The 26,430-nt window shown below is 41.5% G+C and overlaps 1 protein-coding gene across 4 annotated transcripts in view; it reads left to right on the top strand.

Annotated features, from left to right (window-relative positions):
- pitpnm3 (PITPNM family member 3) overlaps nt 1-26,430 on the top strand; it is a 129,329-nt gene that overhangs the window by 54,725 nt on the left and 48,174 nt on the right. For all 4 annotated transcript variants that reach the window (XM_050060243.1, XM_050060258.1, XM_050060236.1 and 1 more), the window contains exons 5-6: nt 13,447-13,517; nt 13,684-13,907. In XM_050060243.1, the coding sequence (XP_049916200.1) occupies nt 13,447-13,517; nt 13,684-13,907 (295 nt within the window). The remainder of the gene's footprint in view (nt 1-13,446; nt 13,518-13,683; nt 13,908-26,430) is intronic.

Raw genomic sequence — 26,430 nt, 5'->3', positions numbered from 1 at the left:
AAACTCCCACAGCGAGGGGGGTTTCATGTAAGGGAAAATTTGATCTTAGTTGTCAGGAGTAAATTGACATTTATGTGTCATAGCCTTTTGTCACTCACCATTATGGTTCTGACGCAGTATGTGAAGTTTAAGTTGTGCTGCCACCTATTAACATATGTAAATAAAGATTCATATTAGTTTCTTTTTTTTTTTTTTTAACTTTTGCTTTCCTATTACAAAATTCAACAGGTGATAAAAACTGGAAGGCAGCAAAGAAACAGTTGAGCCACACAGAGCAAGATCAATGATAATAACATGAATTCAATACAAACTGTGCTTTACAGCTCCTTTGTTCGTCCTGTGCTGATAGCATGCCACTTGTTTTGCGTTTTGTTTACTCACTAAATGGACTGGCTCTCATCGTAAAAGGTCAGCTCTGAGGTTTGACACACTGGAGTGGATGCTTTTAATCACTGCATTTCAGTGGGAGTGTAGTCTGGTCTTGCAGAGATGAAAGAAACCGCTCCTGCAGGGATGCTGTGCTAAGTCATGTGGTAGTTACTAAAGAAGTTGGTGAACTGTGAATATGTGACACCCCCCACACATCCCATCAGCAGGCCGCTCACGAAAACCAGTAACGACCTGTGAAGTGCTCCCCTGCAGCAGCAGTACAAAGTCAGATTCATTGCAGAGCTCCAGAACAGTACCAGTTCCTGTCACAAGGGAAATAACAGTTTTTCTTGAACAAAGTCTGAAGAGCTGCCCCATCTGTTGAAATGAAAGGCTTTGAAAAAACATTCAACACACAAGTCGAGTGATATTCTACTGTATTTTTTTGGTTAGCAAATCCCCAAATTGTCAGGTTTCAGTTCAACAGAGGACACAAATGCAGGACTCCAGACATCAAGGTTCGATGAACAAAAAGCGAGCTTTAATGGGAAAAGCTGGCTCCAGAAAACAAACCAGGGACAGGTGACAGCAGGGAAGGTGACACTCATCCCGGTGGGGTAAACAATCACACAAAGACAGGAAGTAAAACAAGACACGACACATGATAAATGGAGCTTCAGGATGAAACAGAAAACAAACAGAGACACATGATCATGACACAAATCAACAACAAACTGATCCTTTTATTCAGAATAAAGAATCGTGCCAGCCTTGTTCTCCAACACACCACTCACATGCCATTTGTGTGCTGAAAGAGTTGAACATATCAAGTGGGTGTCTTCCAAAGTTGTTGCAATGTTCCCTTTGACAGTGTTTTGTTGCAGAGCCACAGTAGGGAGATACCTCCTGGCAGTCGCTTGTAGGTTTGTTGTATCGTTTTGGCTAACTGAGCTTTGTGTGACCTTCATTATCCCTTTTTGCACAGCATGAGGTCTGTGGCATGCATCCCTCATATTTGAATCACTGATGACCTGTTTAGAGGAATAATAAATCTTTCAGTATGACTCCAAATGAATGTTCCTTTGTGCCTACTACTAAATAGGCTACTGTCTGCACACAGGTTCATATCAACAGTGTAATGTTTGTGTAAAGGAAAATTAAATAACAACTCTCACAGCAAGGTGACTAAAGAGAGTTTTGGATTGCACAAGACAGGAGGTTTATGAGGCTGGTAGTTCGCTGCTCCCGCTGACGTCAGTTACTGTAAATGTCTTGGCTCTTGCATCAGAGAAGTCAACTCACAAAAAATGAGGGCCTTCTCCCATTTGTCCATTACTGACAGGGTGTCTGGTGTTGGAGCTGGTACACACATAAGAAGTTAAACATACTCAGTGCCCATTAAAAAACAGCCCTGCCATAGACGACTGGGGATATGTTACCTTAAATGGATTATTTGTGATGCATATGGTGTCTGCAGGGGTGTGAATCTGGTGTCTACCCGTAGTGAGAGGCGCTGAACCGAGACATCATTACGTAGTCATACAATGTCTGTCCTGTAAAACTGTATGTTCCCTCAGCATGTTAAGTCTGACACCCAATGTGACCGTCTGTCTTTATTGTTGTATAAGTCAGTATGAGCATGCCAGCCAATCTTCTCCACAAAATAGAAGGGGCGGCAAAGATTAGATGCTCCTACTGTAATATAATCAATGTGAAGCTGTGTCTCATACAGCAGGTGCTTTCCTTTTCAATCACACTATTGAAATGGCAAAGCTTGTGTGCAAACACTGGTAATATCACATAGATTTGTTTTTCAGAAAACCTATTATCAGACCCTGAATTCAACTCTGTGATGTCTTGTTCCACTCAAGACTCCCTGACATCAAAGGAAAATACTGGTCTGCTGGATCCAGTACACAATACTTTTGCTGGAACTGGCTATGTAATGGTAATTGCATTCTCCTTCTGTCAAACTTACCCAAAATAGAAACACTCCCAAACACAGTGCTGCTGTGCAACTGCCTGCCGCGGTTCTTTGGTTTTTTGTTTACATCCTACACTCGTGGGGGCACAGGAATATTAAAGACATAAATTTAGCTGAGCGAAACGGATCTCAAAGCAGCTCCAACAATAGCTGCAGCAACAAAACTGGCGGAGGTCATATGGGAATACGGAGGTGTATATCCTTTAATAAGGTGAAGAAAGTGGAATATTAACAGTCTCATGTGATATACTTGTGTTCTCAACAAGTCAGATAGATACATCAGTGTCTCAGTGTCAATGAATATGCCAGCCAGTAAATAATACTGCATTAAAGAAATGTCAGATATGCCTTGCAAATTTATGTTTTGTGTTTGTCATGCTTTTATTAGATAGTGCTGGTGGGGAGGTGACAGGAGATGAGGGAGGGAAAGATGCAATAAAAGTTTGGGGGCGGATCTGAACTGGATGTTGGGGTTCATCACTGACATCTAACCCACAGGGGCACTCATTGACACAGGTATACTTGAGGGAAATTTAGAAATGATATAACATAGTTTCTCCGCAAGAGAAATATACCAGTTTTGTCTTTTTAACTGCAAAAATCCCACTCTTCACGTCCAATGTGTTGTCACAATATTTTAAACCTTCACTGATTGAATTTTTGGGCACTTGGAGGCAGCACAACAAGCTGTAAACACACCATTGACATATTATTACCTCATAAAGGTGACACTAGGAACAGATGCTTATTTACACATCCTGCAGACATGGATAACCATTGGTATTCTTTTGGAGTTGTGCTTCTCACCAGTAAGACCAATATTTGCTCTCCTGCCAGCTCTGTTTTAGGTCTTCATCAGTATCTGTCTCTAAAGCTGCTAAACCCTCCATGTTCCCCTGGTAAGCACTAACTCTGTCTATCTATTGTTTGGTGCAGGACAGGTTGGGTTCAGTGGGTTTATAGAGCTATTTAGCCAAACACAGCTGCCTGCTGCTGACAATGATGTGATGATAGCAGTCAGAGTGAACCAACATCAGTGAAGTTACGAGTGTGATGTGCGGAAACTATAACAGTAATTAGAGAAAGGACATGATAGACCGAATCATTGTTATGTCACTCTATCAGCAACAATCACTTGTAGGTAGACAAGTGGCAAGTGATTTCAGTTGCGAAGTATGAAAAATTGACCATTAATATAGCAGACATATAGTTGAACATGGTGGTTCGACCAATCTGACGTTTCTGCTGTGCTAATTGTACGTACTGTGTTGCTTTGCTGGTGTCTTTGATAAACCAAATCTACTGGCATGAAACTCAGTAATGTAATGCTGTTGACAGGGGCTGCTGCAAAACATATTTTAGCCTCCTTTAAAAAAATCAATATCAGTGTGTACAATATTTGGAGTGTTTTCAATACTTTAATTTACACACTAACTGATCAAGGCAATGGTAGACCAGCAACTCTCATATTCTGTGAAGTAAAATGACTGTTTCTGTCGGTGGAGTCTGGTGGCTTTGAGTTAACGGCTGAAGTTCCCTGTCAGAAAGGACTGTAGTGTACACTTAAACTTAGTATATTGATTCTTTTTGGGTGGCTAAAAACTAAATACTGGTGGTATGAAATTACCTGGATCTTCTGCATTGTGGGGCCCATAGAGCAAGCACACTTGAGACTTAAGGTGGCCAAGCGCGGTTCAGCAGCTAACATCTGGTTTAGCCCCATAAATATGACGTAATTGTGTACCTGTTCTAGACTTTGGAAATGTTATTGTCATTTCGTCAGAGTTGTAAATTAAAAGAACATGTATCCACTGATTTGCAGATGTCTCTTTCACAGTGTAAATCTATGGGAAATAATCTTTTTGGGCCCCATGGCATCATCCCTGGGGGCATGCATTGCTTATGATGTATTGTTAGTGGTTCATAGTAAAAGGTGAAAAGAAAACCATAATGGTGCAGCTGGACCACTCAGAGGGCGGCACGGTGGTGTGGTGGTTAGCACTGTCGCCTCACAGCGAGAGGGTTGCCGGTTCGATCCCGGGTGTGGGAGCCCTTCTGTGCGGAGTTTGCATGTTCTCCCCGTGTCAGCGTGGGTTTTCTCCGGGCACTCCGGCTTCCTCCCACAGTCCAAAGACATGCTGACTGGGGACTAGGTTAATTGATAACTCTAAATTGTCCATAGGTGTGAATGTGAGCGTGAATGGTTGTTTGTCTCTATGTGTCAGCCCTGCGATAGTCTGGCGACCTGTCCAGGGTGTACCCTGCCTCTCGCCCGATGTCAGCAGGGATAGGCTCCAGCCCCCCCCCGCGACCCTCAAGAGGATGAAGCGGTTAGAAGATGAATGAATGATGAATGGACCACTCAGAGTTGAGCGCGACAGCAACCACCCTTTCATCTCCATCTATTTGTCGGTTCCTCAAATGTGTCTCTGGGTTTATAACCTCTCCCCCTTTGCTCTCCATTATTCCTTTATTCCCTCTTTTTGCTCTCCTCAGCTTCTCTAACCATCCATTCTCCCCGGCCTCTTCGCTGCTACACTCCCCTCCCATTGCATTTCTTTTATTTCCCCCTCTCTATTTTCCTACATTCATTTCTCCACAAGCCACGGGCGACTGTAAACACTTCCAACAGAGGCAAAATTGATGGAAACCTCGGTGACAGAGAGGAATTCCTGGAGCACAGCCGGCTCTTATTTTCCACTGTAGTTTTCATCTTCATCTCTTCTCAGTGACGTCCTGTGATCATCACGACTGCTCCAGGTCTTTCAGGCTCCATCTGTTCCCTATGCAAACACTCTTATCGGTATATTTATGCTGTGCTCTTTTTATTGCCATCTTTTTCCCACTTTATACACACACTGATGCTATGTAATGTATTCCAACCCGAAATAGCAGCATAATATAAAAAAAAAACTTTTTCAAAAAATTACAGACTCCATGAGAAACAAAAACCACTGATTCTCTCTTGGCTGCTTTCTTGGTGTGTTCTGCCAAACTGGGATAACATCAGCTAAGATGGCTACGTCAGTGAAAGCATGAGGAGATGACTAAGTGATATGTCTTGGCCAACAACCCAACACAGACCATACATAATATGGTGAAAATATCATTCCACACAGTGACCCGCAGAGAAATCTATTGTATTGAATGCAAGAGTGATTCTCCATTTTCTATGAAGCACCACAGCTTTCTGTTCTGCATGCACCCTACAGTTCCTTTCAGAAACACATGCAGAGAGGGGACGAGAGTGACAGTAAACATAAATTTAAGGTCTAAGACTCATCTGTATTCTGCCTACAGCCTTCCCATGGTCATTTTTAGCACACAGTCCTCGCGCAGGCACAATCACCCTCTCACTTTAATTCCCATTAAATTAATGTTTCTCCTTTTTGTCTTTCTCTTGAAAACAAAAACTACTTAGAGAGGCTTCAAAGCTGCAAAAACAACAACCATTTCTCTGCAGAATTACAATGACAGGCAGCAAACAAAAAGGAGGGAGAGGTGAGATAATGATGACAAGTGAATCTAAGGACTCCATGTCAGGGTTATACATCTGCCTCATCTCTAATTTTTACAGCTCTTTGGCTGTAATTGTGCCTTTGTTGTTGAAGGGTTTTTCTCCTGTGTGCTTGTATTTCTGTTGCTCTGTGTATGTACACGTCTATTACATGTGTGCAAGTCTGCATGTGTGTGCATATGTGCACGTTTGTCTGGCAGGATATTAAGTAAGAGATGCCGTGTGATCCCACATTGAGAGCAGATAATCACACCCTATCAACACTGTTGCTGCCTGGAGCTCCAGAGAGGGGTGGTGAGGAGAGGAGGAGGGGAGGGGAAGAGAGAGGAGGAGGAGGAGGAGGGAGAATGGCTGTATTAAATGAAAAGAACAAACCCGTGCGGTATGCCACACCTCTCAGCTCCACATAGCTGTCTCCCGCTGAGGGTTAACACTTTTCCTTGACCCTGTAGAAATGTTGATCGAGCGTTATTTGTGTTTATAACCACAGTAATGGCATACAGCGCTGTCAGTGTAGCACTTGCAGGTAGAAATGGATCACTTAAACTCTTTGACTTGTTAATTAGTAATTACTTACTGTAGTATTTTAAGTTATGTGCTGCATTTACTGTAATTAAGTCTTTTTATTTTTCATATCATAATTCTGCTACGGCTACTTTTGCCCATTCTGTACAAAGACACCTACTTAATATCTGTGCCACCCGGAAAAAGGACTCCTCCTCCATCGCGCTTCATGAGGTTTCTTCCTTTTTTAAGCATTAAAAGAGTAGTTTTCCTTACAATAAGAAGGGTCTAAGGATATAGTTGATATGTTTTACAAATTGTAACAAATGTGACCTTGGGTGTTATAAATACAATGGACTCAATTTTCCTTTTCTACCAAAACATCAGTATTTTCCTGCGCTGATACCAATCCAATACTGATGTTTTCCTCCTTAATCGAAACCGTGAACATGCCCTTTATATGCAATTTGCTTAAAGGTCCAGTATGTGGGATTTAGTGGCATCTAGTGCTGAGGCTCCAGAACCGAATCTCTTCCTGTATGGCAAGCGTGTAGGAGAAGGTGTCCGACGCAAAGAGGCCAAAACACGAATCACAAATCATCATGGGAGACTCTGTAGAAGAGTTGCCACTTACGAATCTGCATTTCCCAGTATAGCAAAGGCATTACCTGTTCTACTCTGCCAAACTCTGCTTCTGATTGGCTCACCCTGACATTCTTACCCTAACCCAAACCAACCTTACTGCGATCGCATAATTCAACACATAATCAGCCAAAGTCTGCATATTTAAGCGGGGGCCGCATTTTTTCAAAGACGCCGCACTTTCGCTCATAAATCACTGATTTCCGTGCAAAATGCGCGAAATATGCGGGGCTTGCATGATTCCGTAATCCCCGCATTTTCGTTGCAAAAAAGTCACATATATCTTAGCAGAAAGTTGAAATATTAATTGGAGGGAACAGCTGTTGTGTCTGTCTGTGTGATGTTTCTTCTCTCTCACTCCTGTGGGGAGGAGCGAAGAAACCTTCCAGTGAAATACTGTAACTCTCTATCTAAAAGAGCTGGTTATGATTTTAGGTATGAATGTGGGATTCGGCCTCAGAGTAGCTGCGCTCCCGTCATCTCTGATAACGAGACAAGACGGGGAGACTAAAAGCGCACATAAATCACTCACTCTCTTACGAAGTCAGGGCTAAGAGAAGTGCTGTCTTTAATGACAGTAGTTTGAGAGAGATTTGTGACAGAGGCTTGCAGGGAGGTTCTCCCAGAGCGCGTAACACCAGGGGTAAATCCCACTGCGGGGCCAAAGAGCGCGTGACAGGTCTCTCGTCTGATTCCTTTCAAAAAGCGCTTAACCAGCGGGTGTGCAAAAACGGATCTCTCTCCATAGCCTTCATGACATAATATATATTTTATTTATTCATTTTTACAGAATTTGTAGCATATTCTTTTTGTAAAGCTAGAGAACTTGTTTGACTCAGCAGTGTTTTGTAAGTTTGAGCCATGTGTTTATCAAGGTCTGAAATAAAACAAGATGAGAACTTCCCTGCACTTTCTGTGATGTAGTATGCTTGCTTATCTTAGGAAGTAATTAGAAATGACTCCTTACATTAAGGTAGTAGCCTAGTGAGAACAGGGTGTTGGGGGAATCACTTTTTTTTTCTCTTTTTCATCAAACTGCAGTTTTTGCAAGTTCCTGCAATTTCATCGCATTTTTTAAGAAAACGTGCCACATAATCAAGGATTTTTGCCCGCAACAATCACAAAAAAACTCCGCGTTTTTCTGGAAGGACTGCCAATCAGAGGGAGAGTAGGGCAGGTCATGCCTTCACTGTCCAAGGAAATGCAAATTTGCCACACGCTCTGTTTGTAGATATATACAGCTCATTCTTAGGTAATGAAACACGATTCTTATTTTCAAGTGATTTTACACGCATGAAAACATAGTTCTGAATATTATATTCCATTTCTGCTGCAGATGCCCCTAAATTCTACACAGTCGACAGTCTAAGGACGTTTCTGATACTTTCACGTTGCTTCCAGAAATGTTTGTTGTTGTGGCACGAGCTTTTCGCATCTGTTGCCAGTACAACTTTGTCATGATTTCTGCAAGTACCTTATAAAGTTGGCCAAGAATCCAACATTGATTCAAACAATCATACTGCCCTCTTCACATTCTTACTTTCTGTTTTTTCTCACTCCTTTTAGTGTAAAATGTCTTCAGACAGCTGTTACTAGCACTTCTATCAATTATTCACGTGACATTTCAGGTTACATTTCTCGATATGTTTTTAGACAGATGCAGGTAGTGAATGTCAGATCAGCACGTCTCTACATACAGGTTCTGAGCTCAGTGAGTCTCAGTAAGCCACCTTATGTCTGCCTGCTGTAGGCCTATATGTGTGTGTGTTAGTGTGTGTAGGAGTGTTTGTTGTAGTACAGCAGTCACAGCATATAGACAGGGAACAGCTGGGATCTTTTAGGAACAGACTGTGTGCATGTGTCTGAATGTATGTGTCTTTGAGTCAGTTTATGTGCTGTAGTGTGTGTGTGTGTGTGTGTGGGTGTGTGTGTGTGTGTGTGTGTGTGGTGGTGGTGGTGAGAAGTCAGCAGGTTTGTCATGCAGTGGAGCTATTGGCGTCTCCTGAGGTCTGGTCACAGTAGGGCAACCACATTCCCTGATTCCAACAGCAGTGAACAGATGGCAGGCTGAGCGTGTTAGCATGCCTGCACTGTGCCAGGGGTCAGAGGGTGCTGTTCAACTAGTCAAGAGACAGCATACCTCCAAATGAACACCCTAATCTTTTGCTACCAAAGAGCACATACTTTCCATTCACTACATAGTGATAACACAACTTCTTCCCCTTCCCCTTTCTAAATAATTTTCCCAAGCATCTCACCTGAATATAAAAATATTTCTTCTCTCTTATTTTTATCAGAAAACAAAGGACAATTTTGGTCATGACTACAACACTGGGTGGTATCTGGTAACTAAATCTCTACACCAGTGTTTTGTCGTTCAACCTATCACAAGCCCATGGAGGGAATCTCACAGTTGCTTGGAAGTAAACAACATAAAAGCATGTTCTATGAGCATTTTAGCGTCTTTCAGCACACTGTTTTGTTTTGTTTCAGCACTGTCTCCAGCAGCAGCAGGCAGCTGTTTTCAGGATAAAAAGCCCTGATAAACTGAGTAGGCACTACCTGCCCAGCAGTAACAAAGTTACCAACTAGCTGGTGAACATAATGGAGAGTCAAGCTGCTTAAGATCCCAGTATCTTTATCAGTAGATAGTGTATACCAAACAGAGCTTTAATGGCTCAAGCTTTCCTCGTTTTTCTGATGTTGTCATCTTAATTAAAAGTGCCAAAGAGGCCAAAAGGTGCTTCACCACCCCATGACCAGAGCAGGTCACTTTAATAAAGATGCAATAACACTATGATTGCGATTACCACTAATTATATCTTTGTAATGACATGCAGTTGATTATTGTCCCATATCCATGTACCAGAAGGTGTTCATAATCAATTCCCACAAATGTAATCAGAGGCTTTGTTCTGCATCACAAGTTTCTTCTCATGATTCTTGAACTTGTTGCATTGAGCTGAAGATTTAGAGGCGAAAATATTTTTCAGGAAGAAGCTAAGGCTGCTGTTCTCTGTGCACATCTTCCCAGGAACATAGATAATTCACCGTGATACTGTAGCTCTCTAATGAGTCAATTCACACTTCAGCAGGCAGGAAACTTTGAGGGCATTTTGCCATTTTCATACTGCCTGAGAAGATATAAATCTGTAATCTGGAAGCCAATCTTCCTGATGATGAATGCAGTCTTTCTCCTCTCACTCTCATCCCCCTGCTGTTGTTTTTCTCCCATCTGCTCAATCAAAGGTGATAAATGTGTGATGGTGATAGAAGTGGTCGAGACCAGAGAGGGAGAACGATTCAGAGAGTGACAAACAGAAAACAAAAACCGCATGCTGGCTACAAAAACAGACAACTCTTAAGGTTTATGGGGAAATTACATTTTATATCATAGTTGCACAGACAGAATGACATACAAGAGGGATCCAAACATGGATCAATAGATCAATATTTCATCCTCTCTCATTCAGCTCTAGTAGACTTCTCTGCAGAGCCCTTTCATCTTCACAACCCTCTCTCTGAGGTCAATTTTCTCTTCCTCTCTCTCGTAGATAAGTTAATATCTCAGACTGCAGTATGATAACAGATGCACTGTGTGTACCTGCAGTGAGTATGTGCGTGACTGGGCTTTAAGCCACTGGAAATGGCCACAGAGCTGCAGAGCTATGGTATTGTTAACTTTTCACAGGGTGCTTTCTGGGTTAGCTCATTTGTTGGAAGAGAATGAGCGGCGATACAGAGCTGCTAAATACCACTAAGCTTCGTAAAGCACATATTGACTGGCAGGTCTCAGACCTCTGAGAGGAAGCACAAGAAATGAAAACAGCAAAGCAGACAGGTTGTTAGAATTGTTTTTTCTCTTGCAGTAGGACAAACCTGCTGCAGGGAAAAGAAATTGGCCTTGTAACCACAGGAAGCCGGTTTATACTACTGAGCCTCGCCAACAGAAATCTGATTTTGTCAGTTTCTTCCAATATCAGACACGTCTCACTTATCGTTGGATTCACAAGCATCCCAGCATGTGTGCTACTCTCACAAATGATGAGGTGAGCGAAGCTCTGCTATTTCCTCTGACTGTCGTTCATACAATCTGCTGAACGCAGCTGTTTGCTGCAGATTGGCAGCCACTACATTTTCTAGTACAATGCTATGTGTGAGATGCGAGGCTTTTTATGTTGGCTGTGTGTGAGTGACTATGTGCTTGATTACTGTTATTATTGTCTTACCTTGTGTATTTGGTAATAGAACAGTTGTGCACTTTTATATTGCTCTTAAATGGATTCCTTGTCCAACTTTGTATCATAACAGTGCGAGTAGAGTGTGTAAATGAACTGTGGTTAACTTTCATCCATCTTACCAGCGCCCAGATCTGCCTGCTCATCTCTCAGCTCAAATCTGTAGGTTCTTGGTCTGTTGCTTAAACAACAGATTGTATTTCCACGTCTTTGTATGCCTGCCACCATGGGCACAAAGAGTATAAAAGAGAGATCAAGAGAGAGACCCGCCTCTCTTTCTCAAACTCAGACCAAACTCAGATCAGACAGTAAAACGGGGCCGCGCTGATCAAATATGAACCAAAATTTAGTTACTGTGTTGCCTATCTCTCACCTAAAATGTATTCAGAAACATCTTTTAGTGCACTGTTTAGCTGTAATATGAGAATATCTGAACAGGAAGAAATACAGGTTTCCTGTATTGTAAAAACAAAAGCTTAAATTAAACATTAAAAATGAGCAGTGCTGTTAAATATGAACTAAGATTCTGTCACTGCATTGCCTGATTCTCGTCTCAAATGTTTTCAGAAACATGTTTTAGCTTACTGTTCAACTGTAAATCGAGACCATGTGTTACCAGCCACCCGCCATACTGTTTCCCATGTCAAAATGGGCAAGCTCACATTATGTCACCCACCACTGGAAGTGTGTATTGGTCCAGTGCAGCACAGTGCATTTTCCCAACAGTAAAATACTTTAATGGATCTGGAGCATCAGAAATGTAAACTACATTGGATGCAACTGCAACATTTCCTGCCCCCTAAACCTGAAAAGTCATATTTCACACGGTCAGCCACAGGAATTGTAAAGTGTGAAACTTGTAATGAAACTTAAATCTGTCCTCTGCTTTAAGGCACTACTGTAACTTACCTAAAATAACTGTATTTGTCTAGGTCAAGTTTCATGCATCACACACTGTCTCAGGGGATTTGTTGGTGTGAAAATGATCAGATAGCTGTTTCTTGAAGAGTGGTCTCGACTTAAAGTATCCTCTGCCCACTGAAATAGTTTATATTTGTATTTTTTTTTTTTCAGTGCAGAATGATGTTTAGTATAAGTTGATAATCTAAATATTGTGATTATAGCAATATACTGTGAGAAACTCAAATCATTGTTATATGTTTGTTTTACGCCTGGCAAAATGTAGATGTTTTAAAATATTAAATATCAGAACAAATGTCAAATTTTAGAAGTGTGACTCAAATCAATAATAGTCTAGCCTCAGAGAGTTGTTCTGCTCGCTGTCAAATCCCACAGCACAGTTTGCACTCTAAAATACTTTACAAGGTTTTTGGAGGAACTTTTCTGCCCCACCTCCATCTTTCAGAAAAAAAGAAAAAAACAACAACAACCTCCCTCCATTGATTTCCTGTTACTTTGTGACCAAAATAGTGCAGTGTGCTCTGTCCCTTGTGTGTGCTGAGCTGTTCTAAGCAGGCAGGCGGAGGCAGGCTGTGGGCTCGGAACAGAGTAGAAGGGAGATGACAGTGTGCGAGTCTGTGAGAGCCTCCCATGACAGTCAGTCCCAGACGAGGAAGCCAAATAAACAACTAGCAAGCAAAACACAGGGCCGTGCCTTGAGCCCGGAGAGAGAAAATAGAAAGAGAGACAGGAGAGAGCTCGGGAATAAGATGACACAGCGTGCAGAGGTTTCCGGAGAGGGTAATGAGTTTGGCCAGGTTCCCATGAAATGCTGCACCACACACAGAGAGGGAGAGGTTCTTCTAGTCGTCACAGTCGGGATAAAAAATGGCCCCATCCATTTATCTTTTGTCTCTGGAAAAGAAGTCCATTGTAGTTTCTGCATCAGAGAACCCAGAATTCAATTACATACGATGGCTATGAATGGTGCAGCAGAGAAACAAGCATGCTCCTGCTCTTTACTGTCACTATTGACTTCTGAATGCTATGGTTATGCCATTTGAGCCTTAGGGTACATAGACCCATCACACAGTTTGGAGGACGAATGAAGAGAGATGAAGAGGCATTAGTAATATTGACCATATTCATAGATCAATATCCATTTATGCTTCTGTTATGGGTGCATCTGGGTGAAGTGGCTCCTGCAGTGACCCTTTCTTTCCCTCTCTTTATTCTTCCCCCATTCTTTCTTTCCTTCCTGCCACTTTCTACACTTTGCTCACCCCATACAGAGGGTCTCTACCAGCTGGGTGGTCCACACTGTGCCCCTCAGAGCAGCATTGAAGGACTGGAGGACGTAGAGGTAGGATCATTGCGAATAGCCACTCAGTATATTCACCAGCAGCCAAGAACACATCTAAGAACCTGGTTATTTGTCTTGCTATGTGGCCCCACTGCTTTTCACAAAATGTTGCCTCTATTCTTTCCTTCCTTTTAAGTTTTCCTTTTAAATCTGAACCCTTTTGCAGAGGAAATGTAAGACGCATGTGCTGCTGCTGGTGGTGCACGGGGGAAACATCTTGGACACAGCAGCCGGAGATCCAAGCACAAAGGCTGGAGATGTGGCCACCCTGGCCTCTGTGCTGGAGAAAGTGACGCGGGTGCATTTCCAGGCCGCCGCCACCGAACATGTGAAGATCAAACTGGTGCCATGTCCGGCAGTGTGCGCTGAAGCCTTCTCCCTGGTGTCCAAGTGAGTGCTGTTGCCAGAACAAGGAGTCTTATTATGTACACTTGTCATTCCTAGTGTCTCACATCCGGATAATATCCAGGCGGTTTAATAAATATTTGCTTTTTGGCAACACACACACTGGTGACAAATCAAAGGAAGAACCTCACTAAATAGCTGGAGAGGGTGTCACTGAATGCTTTTTGAGTTAATAATATGAGCTTCATGATCATCATATCTCATCCCAATTGAACACCTGTAGGATATTTTGGACCAGCATCATCAAAACACCAAACGAAGGGATGTATTCTTCCTATATTCATCCCTCTAGTATAGTTCCAGTGACTTGAAAAATCAACGTCAATTGACATCACAGCTGTTCTTGAAGCTCGTCATGGCCCAAAACCTTACTAAGACACATTATCCACCTTATTCGTAGCCCAGGTCGTCCTCCCATCTCTTCGTAACAGAGGATGGTGATTATATTATCCAATTTAAAGTGTGACAGATTGTGTTCCCACATAATTTATTTTTCAAAAAAGACACCTGTTGCATACTGCCAACTCGACACTGGTTATTGAAAGGAATATGTGGTTGTTGTACCCATTATTCACAGTTTCACAGAGAATTATTCGCTGTAATTCACATTGTAAGTGGAAGAATCATGGAGATAGGAATACGAAGGATAATGGTGATTTCCTTTCATTTGTAACCCACCTGTATAGGTGCCTCCCACATTTGCTACATGGAAATCTGGGTAGGTGGATATACTGTGTCTGAATCTGTTTAGTAACAAAGGTTACGATATCGTGACCCCATTTCCATTAGCACAGGCCAACACTCTTTCCCAATTATGAGGAAACATTTGCCCACTGAACTTTGCATAAATGTTCTGTCCTTCTGTATGCGTGTCTGATGTACACACATAGACATATGGCTAGACAGAAAGTCTAAGAGGCTCGAATGATGACTCAGGTGAAAGAATAAAGTTGACCTCTCTTTTCTTGCATGTCTTGAGACGTCATGTTTCTCTCATCACAGACTTTTTTGTGAAACTGAAATGCCAGCAATATATATATACACAAAACATTAGAAAGTAGCCCAGTAGCTGTGAAGGCTGCCCTCACATTTATGGCCAGTGACCGGCATGATCTCCCTCCTCTCCAGGCCAGCTTGGGAGAGCTGTGTGGACTAACGTTAACTGATTTTTATGCTCCCCAGTCTAAGGCCGCCGTTGCTATGGCGTCCCTAGCAACGGAGCAGCAGAGCAGCGGTGATACCTCAAGAAATAAACACCGCAGAATTTTGTTGATTGACCAATCAGAATCAAGTATTTAAGAGTGCCATGTTCTAAACATCAATAATCACATGGTAGTCACATGGTATAAATGAATAGTTCACTTACAAACAATGCTTCTCCAAGGCTTTACACAAACAGATGGAGTTATATTCTAAAGGCAATGCACAACAGAGCCTCTCCAGCATGCATTAGCAAAAACAAAGATGGCCAAAATGAACCATGACCTACTGTAGGTCACATGTTTGTTTAAACCAATTAAAACAAGTAAGAGTTAGTTTCTTAAGTGCCTTTACGCTAATGTCATACCATAAATAGTCAGCAGGGGGTGCTAAACACAAAACAAACAAATGTTATTTGACAATAAACATAGGTTGTCAAAACGTACCTACCCGAATACATGCTGCGCAGTTCATAAGGCAGTTCCACTGAGTGATGTAGGAAAGATCCTGCAACGTGAGAAAATCCACCATATCTGCAACCGGGGCTTCCGTCTTTCATCAGCTGTGCCGAAGCACTGATGAGGTTCCTTAGGCAGCAGCTACATCAGTGGATAAAACTGATCAGTGGGCAAATCTAAGGAGAACAAGATAGTGAACAGCATTGTGTACTGTATACCGTGGAGTCTGCATGTATTCAGGTAGGCACGTCCTGATTGGCAGGTCAGCAGCTCTGCAACTTCACCACTAGATGCCACTAAATCCCACACGCTGGGCCTTTAAATCGGAAAGTGCTACATCTGGAATACGGCCTAATCCGAGTATCCATACAGAAAATGCCGTTTACCTGACCTCAAATTCGGAATACTGTCATATTCGTTATGACAATGGAATATTAGTGTGCATATACATGTAGTTACTGTAAAGCCCTAACGAAAAAGCAAATGTGAAGGCCACTTCAGTGCTCTGCCACAACTATCTCTACGCTGCATACACTTTTTTTCACATAAGAGAGTTTTATGTGTCAGAGTAAGAAAAACACAGATGTGAAGTAAATTAATGGTGGCTGCATTCCATTTAGCTGCATCAGTTTTAGGATCCTGTTATTATGCAGCTCACTCACTGTCATGGCTTACTGGGACAATTGAATATGTAGTAGTAATGTAATTAGTAACACCTGTGCTTTTCCTGCCATGACATGTCAAAATGTCTGCTGTGAGAAAAGCCTATCGTGTCTCAAGCCATCTGCTTCTTTGACGTCAGATAGTGATCAGACCCGCCTGAGATGTATAACATGGCGTGATTCATGCTAATTAATTCATTAAACCTGGTATTAAGTCACCACCGCTTCCCTTAATTTGTTTTTATGAGTTTTCAGGCTCCTGTTGTGTTTTTGTATTCAAGCAATATTCTCACTGGTTTGACTGACAGCCTTAATTACTATTAAGCAGTAGTGAACGGACCACACAAGACTTCACTGTTTAAGGAGGTATCTGCTCAGTATGAATGCATGACTGCAATAATTAGCATAGAGGGAAAAAATGCCTTGGTGGTAAAGGTGATGAAGGTTAATTGAGAAAATATATTGACCACAGACCCCTGTTCACACAGTGCAATGTTAATTAGTATGCTGATGACATTTCCCAGCTACTGCAGGCACATGGCCATGTGGAATATTTATCTCTAACCTTTTAAAATGCTGTTGTTTTAAATTGTTAATTCTCCCTTGAAGTCCGGGAGGTGGCTCCTTAGTAGACAAAATGAACAACTAAAAGACATTATACAGTTTCCACTGGTCCCGAGGCCTCTTCAAGGAATGTGTGCAATGATCTGTTTGTCTCATTAGCTACTGTTAATTTGTATTCAGGTTTCATTTGTGGTATCGGTGTGGGAGTTAATTGTGGATGGTGGTACCTGAGAGATGAACAGCAGTCAGTAGATGAGTCCTCCCTTGTGATAAATTATACAGTATTATCTCCATTAAAACTCTCAGGTCTTTTTCCTTGCTGGAAGATATGTCTTAGATGCAGGAAGTAAAAACAGGTCTGAGTTCATGTGTTTCCTCTTTTTTTAGTCTCATCTGCTGCCTGCAGAGAGCTGCTTAGGCGTGACTAATGATTTCATTTCACATTTAATGTCACATGTCCCAGTGGTCACCAGCTTTATCTTTGACAGCGTCACTTAGTTTTTGCTGCTCTCCAATTATATGCCTCGGATGTTTTTGTCTGAGTTGTCACTAATCACCGTGGCTGAGAGAACATCTTTGGCAGTCAAGTCGAGGCTTCAGTCTAGTTTTGTGATTGACGTTAGCAGGAGCGCGGTAGTGACTGGAAGCAAGACGAGTGTAAAGAGATTTGAGTTCTCTAGCTGCTCGGCAGCTTGACGTCCACTTAGCTTTCACCACATCCAGAGATGAAATATTAAGAACAACAACTTCCCACGGGAGTCGAGTGGAACTGAGTTATTGCGGCATGTTTTCGATTGCCTGTTGTTTTGTGTGTGGACAATCTAACACATACACACACACACACACACACACACACACACACACACACACACACACGCACACACACAATGAAAAGAGACCAATTTATATTAAAAGGCCCTGTCGCAAAGGACCAAAGCTGTCTCATTAGGAAAAAGATGAATGATTAAGTAAGATGGTGAAATAAAAAGAAAAATAAATAAACAATTTAAATACACAAACACAAAATATTTGGAAATGTGTAAAAAAAATAATTCCACAGTATTTATTTGGTCCTTAATTGTTATGTTAAGATTTATTTTCCTGCAGGAGGTCTTTTTTGTACATTAGTAGACTTTATTTTTCTTCAGAAAAAAACAAAAACCAAAACAGGATTTTGTGACCATGGCCTCAGTTGTAATCACCTCAAAATTCAACTTAGGGTGCATTTTGATGTTTTCAGAATGCATTTTGTAGGATTAACGTAGCAATCAAATGTCTTGAACTCTTTCTTTGTTCTTATGGTTCTTATGCAGCCAGTCTATTTGGTAAAGTGGCCAACATTGATGTCCCTGAACCAGTGATATCAACCTGATACAACCCTTGCTGTACAACCCGGTAATTTGCATGTAGAGTGGAAAATAAATTGTATGTTTAAATAAGATGACAACCATAAAAATAAACTATGCAGAGGGAAAATAAATTGAATTGAGAGTGGAGGATGAAATTGATATAAAAAAAACATATAGTGCAACACACATGGGCACAGACAGAAGCAGTAAACGAGCTACAGCAGGCAGGATGTGCAGACTGGGGAGCAAATGTGATAATGTTGCTTTTCTCCAGAGGTAATGAGCATGGTGACATGTGTCAAGAAGCTTTGGGTATTGTTGACTTTATGAGGATCTAATATTCATGTATTTGTTTGTTAAAGAAGGTAGTAGAGACTTTCCTCAAAGCTCAGTGCCTTACAAGGAGAGCTGTTTAACGATTTGGTGCTGTATGACTGGTAATTCCTGGACATAAATGTGTCTGACTGAAAATTGTCTCTTCTTTTGTGTAGTCATGTATCTTTGAATGTTTTAATCCGCTCTGTCATAGCCTTTTTTTTTAAATTTCTTAATGATTTTGTATTTCTGTTTCAGTCCACTTGGTACTGGATTTCTGAGGTCAATAGAGATATTGATATTTTGGAGTTTAAAGGTATATTATGCAAGAATTGCATAATATACCTCATTTTGTAACAGGCTTTGTCTGTTTGCCATATCGCCTCGCTACATGTGCAGGGTTTGTTTTGGCACTGTGTCCGCTATGCTGTTTATGATCTGGTACCTGGTCTCTACTTTTTTGAAGAGTCTTGAGCGCTGTGCTCAGGAACCTCCTAAACTAACCAAAAAACGAAAATACAGGCAGAGGGCAGAGTCTCTTCAGATAAATACACAGCCACACACTTCTAGTGGGTCAAAAATAATGATTGAGAGTAGGGGTGTAACGGTACACAAAAATCACGGTTCGGTACGTACCTCGGTACACAAGTCACGGTTCGTTTTTTTTCGGTACAGTAATGAAAAAAATAGACAACTATTAAATATCTTTTACTTATTGGTAACCTTATTAAAACATACCACCACAGCAGTTAACTCTTTTTACACAATTTTTGAATGAAACAAATATATATAAAATCCTGCTTTTTCACATTGTTTGAATGAAAATAGAAATATAAAAGTGAAAAATAAAATCCTGCTGTTTTTTTAACACATTTTTTGAATGAAAAATATAAATATACATTTCTGCTTTAACAGTTTTACTCAATTAAAATAAAAAGTATAGTGCAGCTGGTCAGCTTTAAAGCCTGCTCAGATTCAGTTTTACTAGGAACTTACTTAGCTTTCCCACTTTGTTAAAGTGCAGTAAACAAAACATGCTTATATCTAAAGTGCAGCTTAAACAATTTTACTCAACTCCAATGGCGTTGGTTATTTCTTTAGCGCGATGGTCAGGGAAACGCTCTTTCTTTTTAAACGACGACGATATCGTAGTTTGCACCAGATTGCTTTTTCTAGTCGTGCCGGTTAACGTTCAAACTCGGGTGGTGTCGCTTTAGATGCGTTAGCATGTTAGACATGTTTCCAAGTACATACCCGACCGCTGTTCTGCAGTGTCGGCACACTGCTTTTGTCTTGTCCACTTGTTTATTTCCAAATTAGTATTTTACCCTGAAACCAAACGGAAGACTTAAGGTTTGCAGGTGGGTCTTCAGGTTCGTCAGGTTCACTTGTCATGTTGTCAAAATGCGAGAATGCGCTGCACAAAGTGAAGGCGGAGATTTACGGTCAGACTCGGTCCGTCACTCAATTATGTCCGTCGGGGAACTAGATATTTTAAATGGTTTGGCTCACAAAAACGGAATTAAAATAAAATAAAATAATATCCTGCGCCCAATAATTCGGTACAGGGTCGTGCCGAAAGAAAGTCGCGTACCGAACGGTTCGACACAAATACATGTACCGTTACGGCCCTAATTGAGAGGGATTGCTCATGTTTAAGTACTTATGTATGCAGGAAAATCCTGCATAGTATACTGTCAAAAAATCCAATTACAATTTATCGTGTTAACACTGTTTCTAAATTACCTCAAACCAAGTTTGGCATTTTTGTACACAAATTTCTTGTTACTTATCTGCTGACATTTACAGCTCCAATTTACTGTATATACAGGTCACAAATTAAAGTGAGATATGTAAAAGCAGAGGAGCAACTCTTCCTTAGGCGACTGAGAATGTCAATGTGGGAAGTGTTTAGACTTTGTCAGCAAGAACAGTCTGTTAACAATTACGTGGAGAGGGATATGGGGAGTGGGGGTACAGTGAGCCCCTTATTACAAAGTTTCAGAGTACGGTGGTGCAAAAAAGCATGTGCATTGGTCTAGAGATGTGAAACACATAAACACTTGACCCCTACAGTGACTCTGTTATGCTGTGGGGGGTATTTTGACTGCATGGTTTCAGTCCACCTGTCCCCTTAAAAGGGACGGGTCCCTGCAAATCAATACAAAGTTGCTCTGAGTGATCATCTTTATCCTGTGATGATACTATAGTCTGTTGTGTATTTAAAGATGGACACTCCACTTACTCCCATGGTTCAAAGTGAAGCCACAATAGCCAGATTACAGCAGCTACCATCTTGTGCTGGTGATGGTATTTGGAGCCAGTGTCTGCGCAGTAGCGATCTTTGCAGTATTGTGTTGCCATCCATACAGCTGTCCAACTTGTCGCAGGCAGCGCCACTGATTGCGAGCACACCAATTTGAACATACATCAGTGCGATAAAAACTACCTAAAATGACAGAAATCATCTTTGGGGGAAAAATTATTTTCCGTGTACTTTGAAGTTTTAGTTTGGCTAATATCCCATCCATAAATATGGAAAGGCGGGTTCATGACCCATACTGCAGCCAGCCACCAGGGGGTGATCAAGATGTTTTGGCTTCACTTTAAGTCACTGTTACATCGTCCATCTTTATCATACAGCCTATATGATTAAACATTTCTATCCTGATCAGAGTGGTCTCTTCCAGGATGGCAATGTCCCCATCCATACGGCACGAGAGGTCACTGAATGTTTTGATGAGCATTACAATGACGTGAGTCATACACCACAGCCTTTGCAGTCACCAGATCTCTACCCAATTGAATACCCAAAGGGGATTTTGAATTGGCTTATTGGACAGTGCTGACGCTGTTCTGGTGGCATGTGGTGGCCCATCACCTCACTGGATACTTAATTATTTTTTAGAAAGTATTTCCTGTAACTTGTCAGCCGTCTGTATTTATCTGCAGTGAGCTAATATCCATCACATAATTTCTATAGTAATTGAGATCTAGAATGGAGAACTGCAATTCAGATCATTAAGAGTCTGTTAAAATCTCCTGAAAATCTGTGTTTTAGTTCTTCAGTAAAATCAAACAAAGCTTACTTATGCCCAGATGGCTCCAGGTCCTCAACACACTCACACAATATGTGCAGTCAGTAGGCATTCATACACACCCACGCAGCAGCAAACACAACACTTATTCAACTACACTTTTGTCAGTTAACAGTGTTTGCTCTAATGACAGTGTTGGACTTGTGGGTGTGCGGAGCCTCATTTATTACATAAACAGAGGAATAGGCAGCCCCACGGGAATGGATGGCTGCTGTGTGGGTAATTTACTCTCATTCTGGGTAACAGCCTGGCTGAAAATCGCACCCCTGAATGGAGGTGACAAAACCTCTTAGCGCCTCCAAGACAAAGTTTCACATAAACAAACCACTTTTGCCTCAGTGCTTCATGATTCCTTATGTACTGTAAGATGTCCTCAGAGAGAATGAGCATGTTGTTCAGCTTGTGTTGTCCTTGTTGCCATGAGCCTGGAAGGCCTGCTGTGCTCGGGGGGCCTCCGCGCGTTCATTTTTAGCTCTACCTGCTAATGAACGTACCTGGCAATGTCAGCTAGGAGCTGGGTGTCAAGGCAACACACACGTGTAATCCATAAACACACTCGCACAAATACATCCCACACAAAAACAGTTGGAGTGCGTCCAATTAACAGCGACAGTGAAAAGGCTCCCAAATTGATTTCCTCTCACAGCCAACACACCGCCTCTGTCACAGTATGAAGAGAAACAAACATTTCAACTACTGAAAACTTCATCTGAGCAGCGGGAGAGAGAAATTAAATGGAATCCTATCTCGGTAGATTCATTGTCATTGTACAGGATCAGTTTTCTTTCAGGGAAAGGAGATGGAGGAGGAAGTCCTATTGTCAGTGTGCACAAATAGTGACCTCAGTTCAGGGAGATAGAGACTCATTATTGTGGCCATCAGCAGCTGGGGAGGTGCCAATACTATTTCTGTACCCTCTCCCAAATTAAAAAGACTGAGGCAGAGGCCCATTGCTGTTCATGTTAATTGCGCAAACGTGCAGTGCTCAGCCAGCCATTAAAAAATTGGAGGAGCAATTAAGCAGGAATCTGACAGACTTCAGTTTTTTCAGTTTGACATTATGTGGCGAAAGGCAAGAGGGTGGTAGGGCAGCATAATAGAGTCTGTCTCAAGGTTATGCTGCGTGAGATGAGGCTGATTTGAGGTTTAATCGGCTCACTCTGCCTTATCTTCTCCGCACTGTTAATGATGGATCTCTTCATCATCATATTACCATGAAACCTTGAGGAGTGGTTCTGTACATCTCTCAGTATAGAATCGTATGGTAATTACCCTGCCTTTAGGCATCATTGAGTGAGTCTCTGACAGTGTTTCTCAAGAAGTTAACATACTGAAAAAGCAATAAACTGAAAAGCTCCATCGGTTTGAAGATGAAGTATGACCTTGCATGCGATCTGAAGGCATCTGTGGTGGCTAACAAAGCAACAAATGGGGCTTTTCTTAGGCTTTTTTCTGTTATTTAAATGAGACTTTAAAGACGTGCACTTCAGTGACACCTCAATATGATCTCGATATATTGTCAGTTAATATTGCTTGCATTTTACTAATGAGAGCAGAGAGATGTGAACAGGGTAAATGCTGCAGCTCATGAGCGAGTGACTCACATAGTGAAATAACAAGGGCAGACTCATCATTGCGACATGAGGCACACTCCTCTGCCATTCAGGCCTCTTTTGAGGAACAAAAAGCCTCCCAAGTAGCAGGCTCTGCATATGGATGTCAAGTTTATGGCTCCCATAGCCTGTTAGATGACATTTCGGATGAACATATGCTCTCAATTCATTTTAAATGTACAATCATATCCGAGCTATACGGCACCATCTGTTTCTGACAGAAAATACACCACTTTACAGTCTTGCTCCATCAAAACTGTATGGCTGGTACTACAGCCGTGACGATATCGATCACCAGCATTTTAGAGGATATTAGAGTTAGGATTATTAAGATTAATTACAGCCATTAACTGCAGATGGGACTTGGATGGTTTGGTGGAGCAGCCTCTTCCAAAGCACATGTTTGTATAGACAAAGATTTTAATGATCGTCTCAAATTAATTAAGGACCATCGATTCTGTGCAGAGAGTAACCTGCAGCCCTCGAGGACGTTACACCTTCAAACTGACTCACACTGAAGAACAAACAGACAAATCATTAATGTGCACTCTTTCGCATGTAAAACAGTGTCTGCACCGTCTTAATAATACTAACAAGTGCTTGCATAATCAATTATGCAACACAAATAATGAGTGTCTCACCTGACATTTGTTGAGCGGTGCAGCAGGTGTTAAACTTCTGTTCCTGTCCTGTGACTTGTGAACCCTGCTCAGAGGTAAAGCTGTGCTTGGAATATTAATTTGAGCTTCTCTTTTTAGTTCTTAGAGGCATGTGTGTGTTTTTGGGAGTGTGTTTGAGCAGCAGTTGTTAACAAGACTCTAATAAGATCAATGACTACAAAGCTTGGACCAAACCCTCAGTGGCACTCAGCTGGGAGGTTGGGATTTCTCATTTCAGTTCCTAAAATTCAATAAGCAGGCACCTGATAAACAAATGGCTTAAATTATTGGGAGACCTGATGGTGTTTTGTTGCACAGCAAGTCTTCGTCCTGGAGCAATACATCAGCATCTCTTTGATTGAAATGGCAGAACTGAATTTTTCCCACAACAGCCTCTGTAGAAGAAGTGACACTGTTGTTATGCAGATATCTCTGTGCAGTGCTATTCCAGTCAAACAGAATATATAACTAAGGTTTTCCCTTCTTCCTGTTTTCTGATCATGCTGCATGGAAGCAGCTCGAAGCATACAATCTGTTTCAGAGAGCTGGCCCCCGGGAGCAGCGTTCATACAGTACACAGGCCTAATACAGCAGGTTGACTGCTGTTTTGTTGGTGTCAATATCTGTGACTCAATATGAAGTAGGGAAGTGGTTTGCACCTCCTTAGACATCTCAAAAATCTGCTTTTCTGTTGGTTATGTTTCCCTATTTCACTCCCAAATTTACATGATCATTTAATTATAACAATTAATGTCATTAAGGCAAAGTATCATACTACATTAATATGATTATTCTTCTAATTGGAGTATGCATAATCACAGTAACACATAGAGTTCTTGAGAGAGAAGCAGACAGAAGGGTTTACAATATGCATTTGAGGGTAATATCCAGGATGTCAAACTCACTCAGCAGCAAAAAACAGGTTTAAAAATAAGGATAGTTAGCAGCCAAAGCTTAATGTGAAAACAAACCACAACATCACTGGCGATCGAGACAGAAGACAATGAAAATGAGGGAAAACTTTGCCGATTTTTAACAGGCCATGTGTCATCGCAGTGTATGCTGATAAATGGAGTTTGCCTCCCTGCCGTGCCGCCAGCCTCTGGCGAACAGCTGGGGAGCTCTGAGGGAAGCCAAACACCATTCATCTGCACGCGCTGCAGTGACACGCAGCCAGTTTAATATCAGCCAAGATTTCCTGTTTCCCTTCACTGGTTCCTGTAGAGCAGGGAAGCATACAACTACATAAGGGTAGCATGGATTCAGCAGGCTATATCTTCAGTAGCTAGCTAGTTAGCTAATCCTACACTTCTCAGGGTTTAATTTTGGTTTTGCAATCCGATAGAAACGTATATGTCCTTCCAACCTCTCCAGGTACAGTAATGTTCTGCCTGGGGCATTACACGTGCCCCAGACACAGGGTTAAGATCAAAATCCACAAAACCAGCCTTGAAATGAAGAAAATCTGAAACAATTACATAGTCTATGGAACACAGCTGTGTTGTTGTTGGACCCTAGGCGGAGCTGGCTGATGCTACACTATGATTGGCCAGTTTGTGTTCAAGGGGCGGGATGTAGTGAAGGGTCAATTGATGTTTGTTCACCTTAATTACATTTTTATTATTACGTATTTTTATTATGTTTTGAGGTTGTCCGTCCTCTCATTCATGTGAATGTGATATCTCAAGAACACCTTGAGGGAATTCCTTCAAATTTATTACAAACATCCACTTGCCATAACTCAAGAATTCCTATGCTAATTGTGACATTTCACAATAAATTATCTAATAGGATAAAAAGATGACGTGATGACTTTTTATATTCAAAAGGTAAAATGTTACCTTCACTCTGACATCATAGTGTTCTGCAGAAACATTTTCGTGGCCATTACTCAATGTCATAATTCAGGAACAGAAGGAGAGACAAGTGGTCAGATACTGAATTGGTGACACTAATCTTGGGTGTCCATCTTGACATTTTGCTGATTGTATAGATCTTCTGTGCGGGGGGAAGATGTCTGTGCGGCATCCATGATTTAGAATATGTAGCTTTTTCGCAGCACAATCCATGCACGTGGTGTCTATTTCTATTTTTTCTCTGTGAAAGGGTTCAACAACAGATGGTTTCATATGTTGTAAAGCCCTCAAAGTTAGCTGTCATGACTAAATAGGAATCTGTAGAGACATGGATGCAAACTGTAACTGCAACTTGACTGGTTCACTTCAACCTGTGGTCAAGTAGCCCAGGTTATTTTCATCCTATCATCTCACATACAAGTAGAAGTAAACTCTTGTGTGGGCTATTTTTGACCCTGACCAGACACACACATGTGGGTGTTTTTTATTTGAAGAGTTTTTTAAGGAGGTTACTCAAGGTTAGTCAATGGCTGGATATCACAGCAGCTTCTCTAAAATTCAGTCAACATTTAGTTTTTGCTTAGTCACTAAATGTACTTGAATATACATGGGAAATAGAGGCTACTTTTACTAAAAGACATACTTTAAATAAGTGATTTGAAGTGACTGTCATAAAAGCAGCCACTCCAAAAAATATGCAAATTACAATTTGTACATTAAAATAATCAGACAGG

Source organism: Epinephelus moara, chromosome 2 (assembly GCF_006386435.1).
Source record: "Epinephelus moara isolate mb chromosome 2, YSFRI_EMoa_1.0, whole genome shotgun sequence".
Taxonomy (NCBI): Eukaryota; Metazoa; Chordata; class Actinopteri; order Perciformes; family Serranidae; genus Epinephelus; species Epinephelus moara.
Note: the sequence above shows the minus strand (reverse complement) of the source record. Positions and strands in the feature narration are given on the sequence as shown.